Source organism: Drosophila melanogaster, chromosome 2L (genome assembly GCF_000001215.4).
Source record: "Drosophila melanogaster chromosome 2L".
Classification (NCBI taxonomy): domain Eukaryota; kingdom Metazoa; phylum Arthropoda; class Insecta; order Diptera; family Drosophilidae; genus Drosophila; species Drosophila melanogaster.
The window spans coordinates 1,366,215-1,374,762 of record NT_033779.5 but is presented as its reverse complement, the minus strand read 5'-3'; the positions used below and the strand labels follow the sequence as shown (position 1 = coordinate 1,374,762).

The following is an 8,548-nucleotide window of genomic DNA, read 5'->3' as shown; positions in this document are numbered from 1 at the left end:
TTTTGTCTGGAAAATTCGTAGAATTTGAAAATTTTTCAAGGTGTTGGGTAAGTGCAGCCGCAGGCCATTGAAAATCACAAGCCGACAGCTGTTCAAGTGCTCTTCGCAGTGAAATGAAAAGTGAAATGGTATTTGGTGGGATTGGAAAGAGATATCCAAAAGCGGGGCAGGACATTTTGGAAAAGGCTGAATTGAGAAGCCGAATACCCTTTTGTAGAGCAAGACTATTTTAATAGGAAGATTTTAAAATATTATCCTAGAGACCACAAATATAATGTATGTAACAAAACAAAGGGCATGTCCGAACGCGATTTTACCATAATACAATTTTTTTCCAAAACTTCCGTCGCTGTGTTGAATCCATTGCTGATGTTTGTAATTCGAGCTTAGTGTAATGGAATTTTTAAGCGAATGTCACAGAAATGCACAAAGTACAATGAGACAACAAGCTGCTCAAATATGCAAAGACTTTTACCCTGAGCACACGCAGACATGGAGGACACCTTATAGCTTATTACGTTCACCCAGCCAAGGAAAGCCCCACCCACACAATACACCCGCCCACTTCAAGGACTCCCCGCTGAGCTTGCAGCATGGGGAGCTGGAAAAAATGTAACTTATTTTCGTAGACAAGAGCGAATCTTGTGTTTATTTGCGCTTATATGCACATCATCTATCATCTATCATCAGGTGGTGTGTGGGCGAAGAGGCCCCACTTTTCCTTTCCTTTCCCATTTCCTTGCTCTCTTCCGGAGCTGCATCAATTTTCCCGTTGCCATTATTATGATTGTTATTAACTTAAATAGAAAATACTTGACTGTTTCATAAATCTCACCCACTGAGGGGGAAGTGGAGAAGGAGTTCTGAAGTTGGGGTCTCGCTGCGTCAAGTAGATTTATGTTCCTGCTGCTGTTTTGTCGTGTGGTGATGAGTTCCTTACTGGTTTATTTAGACGAGAAGAACCCGTACAAAGGAGCTTAATCCACCCACAAAAAAATAGAACATCTGCTGGGATAATATTCAAATCATATATTCAAGATGGCTGGCAATGAAGTATATCTCTGAGATCGCAATTTGGACTATAGACAAATAGAGTGGTGATCTACAGAACATAGAACCCAAAAGGACTTCAGTGCCAATCTCTTGACTTTCTTAACTGATTAAATACTTTCTCTGAACCGCTTGTTCCCTTTGCGAACCAAAACCGCTGAATTCAATTAAAGCGTTTTGCGTTTCACCTCAGGAATTAGGCAAACTAATTGGCCGCAGTCTCCCGGAGCGAAAGAAAAACAGCCTTTCCCGCCATTCCAGCATTTCCCGGCTTTTCCGACTAAGAGTGCGTCTGAAGGCGCGGAAAAGTTTTAATAAATCCGCAAATTACTTTATAAGCAACTCGTTTTCGGGCTGCTGCTTATTTTGTTTGCTCGGTGGGATGACAATGAGCGCGATAAGAAGTTGGCATAAACAACCCAGAGCCCAAGGTCCAAAGCCGTACTAAGTGCAGGCGCATGGAGTGAGGAATGGGACTGGAATTAAGGCAGATGGCCGGAGGATGAAAGGAAAATGCGTCCAGTCTGGATGGACTATACAGTATATATATGTAGTATATAGCCGCCCATTCACACGACACGTTGACTGCCGCGTTGGCAGTTTTTATTTAGCTTTTGTAAGTTAATTTGTGCACTATTGTCCGGCAGGACTCGCCGAGCGAAACGTTTGCCTTTTGCACTTTGCTGCCCGGCTAGCTTTATATTCCTTTTCTCCTTTTTAATGTAATTCAATTTCAATGAAATTTAATCGTCCGTTCATACGGCAGTGGCCAACCAGCCTCCCACCGCCACCCATCCTTTCAGCATTATTTGCGTCATTTTGTGGTGGTTAATTTCAGTGCAACGCTTTTACTATTCAATTATGTTGCCGCTTGTCGCCTCATTCGAGCATTTTTTATGCACTCTGTTTATGATGAGGCAGTCCCTTCGAAACTTCCTGCTCTATTGTCCTGCTAATGCCGGCCTGTCCTGTTTGTCAGCCCGCGTGTCCTGCGTCCTTGTTGTGCCTTTTCATTGTTATGAAAAATTAAATGGGCATAAATCATGCTAATGGCGCATTCAAAATTTATTATGCTTTAAAGCCCGCTAACACACAGTCCTCCATCAATTTATTTATGTGTTTGCAATTATTTCTGCACGGGGTGGAATTGGTTCCAAGTCTAGTTCTGAATGGTTTTCGCTTTGGCTCGGTGTGGGCAAAGTACGGTTGATCTCATCTCGATTTCAATTAGATGATTGTTAGAATGTGAGGATATTTTTATGGGGGCGCACATCAGAAGAGCTGATGATGTCAGCAGTGATGCGGAATGGGGCAACGAATTGTTTTGAGTTGAGTAGTGCACCCACTCTTGGAACAGAGGAATGATTCATTGGGATTGGTCATCAAAATATCATTCGGAAAAGAACTGCCTAATGCTCAAAATGAAGGTATTAGCAAGTATGTTTTATTTAAGTATTTTTGCATAATTTTAGGAAACCGTAACAACTTCCACGTCGAGTCCTTGGCCATGAATGCCGGACGAATAGCCGACAAACTCGCGGTGATTAACCCACCGGCAGCGGAATACATTCGCCCACTTTTAACCGCCATAACTAACTCGGCAATCCAAAATTTCATTCGCCACGCAGCTGGCAACAATGTGCCCCGCTTAATCCGCCACATAAAAGAGGGGCAATCTGGGGGCTTGGGGCCAAGGGCGGCCCACCCACATAATGCAAATTGCTATTATAATTTGCACAGCAGCGGCGCCATTCATCAGCCTTAAAGGGGGGTTGGGCTGGAAGTTAGACAAATTTCCCAGGGATTATCTGCGAAGGATGCGCTGACTGCACTTTGTTGGTGCCACGCCGATGTTGCAACATTCTCCTGCAGCTCAACGCGTTGGCGCTTCATTCCATTTATTATAACAAGTTTTTGGACTTTTTTTCGCCGTTCCGGGGGTTATTTTCACTGCCAAAAATATATATTTCAAGTGGGTTCAACTGCGGAGCGCTTTTTATTTGGGTTTAGGATTTTTCGGCCCGAATACGCACGGGTTTGTTGCAAACTGTTTCATGCACACAAACTGTTTCGTACATGCAGACACATTGGCACTCTGCAGATACAGATACATTTCGGCCATTGCAGTTTGCAGATAGAGATACTTCGCTTGACCTCCCGCAGAGCAGTTTTCATTTGGTTTCTAGCCCTGCCTCACTTCGGAAAGAGTTCTTGAATTCGAAGGGGACATTGAATCGACTTGGATTAAATATAATGTTACTTTTTTACTTCGTTTTATTTTCTCACATAAGATTATTCAAGATCAATACTTTGAAAATATTATTGGGTTACTATCATTATCGCTTTTAGAGAAGCCACTAATTTTCATATTTCTTATGGTACTGTCCACGATATATAAATATGATTTATATACTTGTGTACTTAAATCCGAGTTAGGAGAGCTATTCATTCGCCTATAGCCACAGGAACCGCAACCATTCTAAGTTGATTTTTCTTTGCATTTCGGGTTTTCCTTTTGTTTTCCTGCCTGTCGCTCTTGGCTGCCAGTTTTCCCCCCCTTTTCGGGATTCATTGGTCCACCTAGTGTGTTGTTTACATGTTCATTCGCGGGATTTTTCACTTGAAATTGGAAAGTCGACGTCGGCACAAAGAGTTAAGTCCCTGCATGTGCGGAAAAGGAATCCTGAGGGGGATTGGAATCGCTTATTGTTCTGACCCACACATTGTTGCCTTAAATGAAGAATACTCTTTTTTTTTTTTTTCGCTGATGTCCGCTTTTGCGGTTTTCTTTACATTAAGCCTGTTATGGCTTTAATTTAGAGGCATCCTTGGCGAAAATCGCATCAACGCAGCTGGAGATCGTTAAATAATTCATGTCAGGCCGCTTCGAAATCGGAAAGTGGAGGGAAAAGCGTCGAGAAGCGAACCGAATCCGAAGCAATGAAAGCCAAATTAAGCAGTGGAAAACGTTTGGCCAGATGGGGGATAATCGGTGGAGGGAGTTGGATAGCTGGATAGTTGGATAGCTGGATAACAAGGAGCCAGGCAGGAGCCAGGCTTTCTCTCCAAGAATATTCCCAGCTGGGCGCCTCAAGAGCGCCTGATTTACGTTGCAATAATTTTTATCTCATTTTCATTACGTTTTCGGGCTTATCCTGGGCAGCCCTTCCTGTTTCTTTTCTCCAGGACTTTCCCCTCTCTGGCTTTTTGCATGAGGCCAAAAGGTGAGAAGCTCGTTTGGCCTGCAGTCGCTTTATGCCGTGGTATCCACTTGAGCCCGGCTATTTATCATTCGCCAGGAGCTCGTACATAAGTTCAGGCCGTCCATAGGCTTCTGTATCCCGAAGTCCTCGGTTACCGGGGCAAACCCCTCCTACAGCCAGCAGCTGTGAAGTTTCCATGGTGTTGCTTTTTTTTGCCAGCAAGGGCCATCAAAAGTTGTGAACAAGTTGCAGGTTTGAAACAACAACGGCGACAGGAATAAAGGGGATCAACAAGGTACTCAACACCAGCAAGAGAAATTCGAATGCCAACGAGTGTGGCGCTTCTCAGTGGTGACAGATTTACATCAATTATTTAGCAGGTGCGGAATAACAGGTTCTTCGATGATGGAAGGGAATATTTTTGAGCAAGACCCGTTCCAAAAAAACATGAAAGACATTTTCGAAACACTTTATTATTTTAAAGATTTTACATTACCTTGCTTGATATGATTTATAAAGTTTATTGATAACTTAAATGGTTAGAAAAGATTTCCAATTCCAACTTAACATTCCCATCGATTTCTCAACCAACTCTCGCTGAACACTTTCCCTAGAATGCTTAACTTTTTGATTTGCGTCGAATGTTTGTGCCAGAAAATCCTCACATCCGCTTCATTAAGTACTGAGACCATCGCAAATGCTCGACCCAACCGAAGGAACCAAAACGATTTAGCTCCGAAAAAGGATTTGCAAATGCAAGGAGGAAAGCGAAATCCTTTGCAGGCAACTCAATTAGTTGCCGCATCCATTAGACATTCCACGCACAAAACAAAAGAGTAAAGCGATTGCAAAGCCATCGAATAGCCGAAGGATTGAAGGAGGGGAATTCGGGGGAACAAGGACCCAGAAAGGAGATTATTTTTTGGCCGTTCAGGAGGTCAGACCACAAACAAAGATGTCACGCAGTGCGTTGCCCAAGGGGATTTGGCCATTGGTACACCCAAAAATATAATATATGACATTTTGTTATGAATACTAATGTGAGCTGGAGGGCCGAAGTGGGGGCGACTTACAAGTTTATGCCAAGGACTGCTTTGCATAGTCCAAAAATATATTTATTGACAAGTGGATAGGGAAGGGGAAATATATTGTATTTGGGGGAAAATACGCCCACTGGACAGGATTTAATGGGATAGGTGGTACTTAAGTATACATCCATTACTCAAAGTAAACATTGCTTTAAGAATGTAATAAAGAATTAATAACTCTGCTATTAATCCCTGAAAATAGTCCAACTGCTTCGCAGCGGCCGATAATCTCCTCCAGATTCCCACTTCCCCTCGAGCTGCAACATAATCAAATCAATTGGCAGACAGGAAAGCGCAGACAGTTGGCCCAACCAACTGCGACTAATGCGTCGCCATCAGATATGCAAACAATCGGCGGGCAGACGAATCTTCTGCAGTCACAAAGTTTATTAAACCGGACTATAACAATGTTTTGGAGGCACACAGTTCCGTGGGAGGAGGTTGAGTTTCAGTGCGACTACTTGGTCTTGTGGGCTGCCTTCCTGCAGGCACTGCGCAGCACATCGGGCAATGGAGAACCCGAGAGGCTCTGCACGTCGTCCGGCTGGATATTTCGAAGCAAATTGTACAGGCGGTGGAACTGGTGACTGGTGGGCGATATATTGTTGTAGATCTTGTCGTCCACGTAGACTACATCGATGCCCTCGTTCATGATTATCGAGTGGTAGTGGTGGTTGTGCGGAAAGAAGTCCAGCAGCGTGCTCAGTTCCTTTGTGACCAGCGAGTTTTTCATCTCGGCGGGCTGCTTGATCAGGAACACGACGATGTCCTTGTCGCTGTAGAGGCTCTGACCAGCCGGAAGGAGCGTTAGCTCGATCACAGTCCGTTGGACGCAAATGAACTCGGGTTCGTACGGCTGCATGGCGTGGAAGGTCAGCAGAGTTGGATCCGGCTAGTGAAATAGTTGGATCAGTATCTCTAGCTCCTTCGAAAGCAACTTACATTGAACCGCCTCTTGTAGGTGTCCAGCAGCTTTTCAGTGCTGTAAATCGTGCCATGCCACATCGGCGGCAGGTAAATCTCGGTGTCCGCCGATGTCAGCAGCTTGGTGCCATGCTAAAAACAAATGCTTTTGTTGAAATCACAATTATTGTAATTGAAAAATTACCAGATCGTATGTGTAAGTGCTCAGGGTTTCGGGAGTCACCTCCTTTGGATTTCCAAAGTCGTCCAGGAACATGATTTTGACTTTTTGACACTACACAGCCTGCGAGTGCAAATGGAATTTAGCACAACGATTTTTGATTAACAAGTCTGTTAGTTGCAATCTACTTGGATCAAGATTTATAACCCTACTTTTCATCACACTTACTCCGAAAACTTGGAATATAGTGTGGACGTAGTTGAAATCATAGAAAATCCTATAACTCATCAGTGTTGTACAATTAATCAATTTTGATGTTTTTTAAACTCGTAGACCGATTGTGCATAAGCTCTATGATCTAAACAAAAAGAACTTACAACTTGAGGCTGCATTCAGGGCACATCCTGTACCCCCATAGTTGCATTCGAATTCCCCAAGAGATTTCAGGGAGGTGTTTCCGTTCCAACTGCCACTGTCTTCCACTTCTGAGGCGATTATCTGGTTTCGCTCGGGCCCATAAATTTGTCCACGCCCATAACTGGGCTGACAACTTAAGTGCGGTCATGTTTTTGGGGTCCAGTTCTCCAGATCTCCAGCCAGAGCTCCCCTCCATTAGGAAAACAATTACAGACGACACTGACAGGCTCGAAATGCCGGGCGAAACTGAAACTGAGATCCAGGACGCATTCTACCAGGGGAAGGAGGCGCTAGACGTGGAGTGGGCCAGGAAGAGATAGCATTCGGCGTCTGGCCGGGATGTGGCCATAAATTATGAGTTTGTCGTCACATGCTGGCGGTCTGGTGGTCTTAGCCGGTGGTCATGTCTATTAAGAAGCCCTAAGGATATCCAACTGTCCAGCTGTCCGATTTTTGACACTCCTTCGGGTTTATTTTGCCAATCCTTTGGCTTTGCATATTTAGAGCAGCCCTCGCTGGCCGTTTTGCAAACTTTTCATAGGTGCTTTTGGTGGTTTAACCCTGCTCCCTCGGATTCAAATCCCCGAGACATAAATTATAGCCCCGAAATTTCCTGCTTCATTTTCGGGCTCACGAACTAGAGGGCGTCACATGTGTGTCTAAGTGATTTTCAATAAGTTGCGAGTTCTTGGGGGTAGGGTCAAAGTTTTTGGGGCACGATTTTTCACGGCCCCCCAGATGTCTATATGTGTGTATGTGTATATGTATACATGGAATTTATATATATGTATGTATGGGAGCAGCATAATTTATGGCGCCTTCGCATGTGGCTGTGTGTCTGAGCTGGCGGATTTTCGCAGGCGTCGATAATGACGAGCGATTTCTCATAGCCAAAAGTGAGTTTTGGTCGGGTGTGGGATTGGTATTGGTATGGGAACTGGGACTGGGATGTAATGAGGAGGAGCTCTCATTTCGCCAAAGCACCAGCCATTTGCAGCAGCTGCGACCGACCTTTGACATCCCCCAGGCCCAAGTCCTCCACGTTCCCGGCCCAAACTACATGGCACGTAAAAACAAACTTGATTCTCGGCCATCAAAAGCGCCATCCGTCTTCCAGCAAACGTTCTCTTTGACTGCCAAGCTGCCAAGTGCGCGACGTGATTCAATATTTTTGCGAAATTATTTTTTAATCATAGTTGCACTGGAGTCAAGCAAATACTGAAACTTGGGAGGCGACATTATCGAATACAAAGTGAGCAGTTGCCAAAATCAATAGGACATGGAGAATAAATTGAAAGGTGATATCCTTGAAGTTGGATAAGTTATATTTATCCACTTAATTTAAAAATTTATGATAATAGAGATAATATCCTTTGATAATAAATGGTTGAGATAGTTAAGGTTAAGAAAATTCTAGAATCGCCTCTGCATAAAAAATCTCTAACAATAGATGACAACTACATGTGTATAAGCCACACCAACTCACGCATAAGTAAATCATAAAAACAACAAAGAAGGAAACCCCAGAAAGTGGCAAGAAACTTTTGCAATTTGCACGACTTGCAGCTGGCATTGGTCGCCACTCTCGGCTATTAACGCAATCGAATGACGTTCTTGGCTCGGATTCGGATTGGGATTGGGATTGGGATTAGGATTCGCTCTGCTCTTTATGGTAAATGCCCGCAAAATGTTTGAAGCGCTCAAAT

General features: G+C 44.0%; 1 protein-coding gene across 3 annotated transcripts; it reads right to left on the bottom strand.

The window, feature by feature from the left end:
• Window positions 1-5,712: 5,712 nt before the first annotated feature.
• On the bottom strand, window positions 5,713-6,767 carry CG14346 (uncharacterized protein). Of its 3 annotated transcripts, NM_001298632.1 has the most exons (4): window positions 6,654-6,674; window positions 6,450-6,548; window positions 6,284-6,397; window positions 5,713-6,233 (listed from the first exon to the last, which is right to left on the bottom strand). In NM_001298632.1, exons 2-4 carry the CDS (start codon window positions 6,519-6,521, stop codon window positions 5,799-5,801), a joined length of 621 nt encoding a protein of 206 aa, NP_001285561.1. In that variant the 5' UTR covers window positions 6,522-6,548; window positions 6,654-6,674; the 3' UTR covers window positions 5,713-5,798. The 3 variants fall into 3 exon arrangements, with proteins under 3 accessions (NP_001285561.1, NP_722703.2, NP_608599.1); NM_164416.2 differs by having other exon boundaries at window positions 6,450-6,767; NM_134755.3 differs by having other exon boundaries at window positions 6,450-6,674.
• Window positions 6,768-8,548: the final 1,781 nt, after the last annotated feature.

Bases quoted from the DNA above. Each gene is read 5' to 3' on its own strand.
- CG14346 (NM_164416.2), bottom strand. From the start codon at position 6,521: ATGTTCCTGGACGACTTTGGAAATCCAAAGGAGGTGACTCCCGAAACC. The intron at 6,398-6,449 runs GTAATTTTTCAA...ATTTGTTTTTAG, and splicing joins GCACTTACACATACGATCTG to CATGGCACCAAGCTGCTGAC. The intron at 6,234-6,283 runs GTAAGTTGCTTT...CTATTTCACTAG, and splicing joins CCTACAAGAGGCGGTTCAAT to CCGGATCCAACTCTGCTGAC.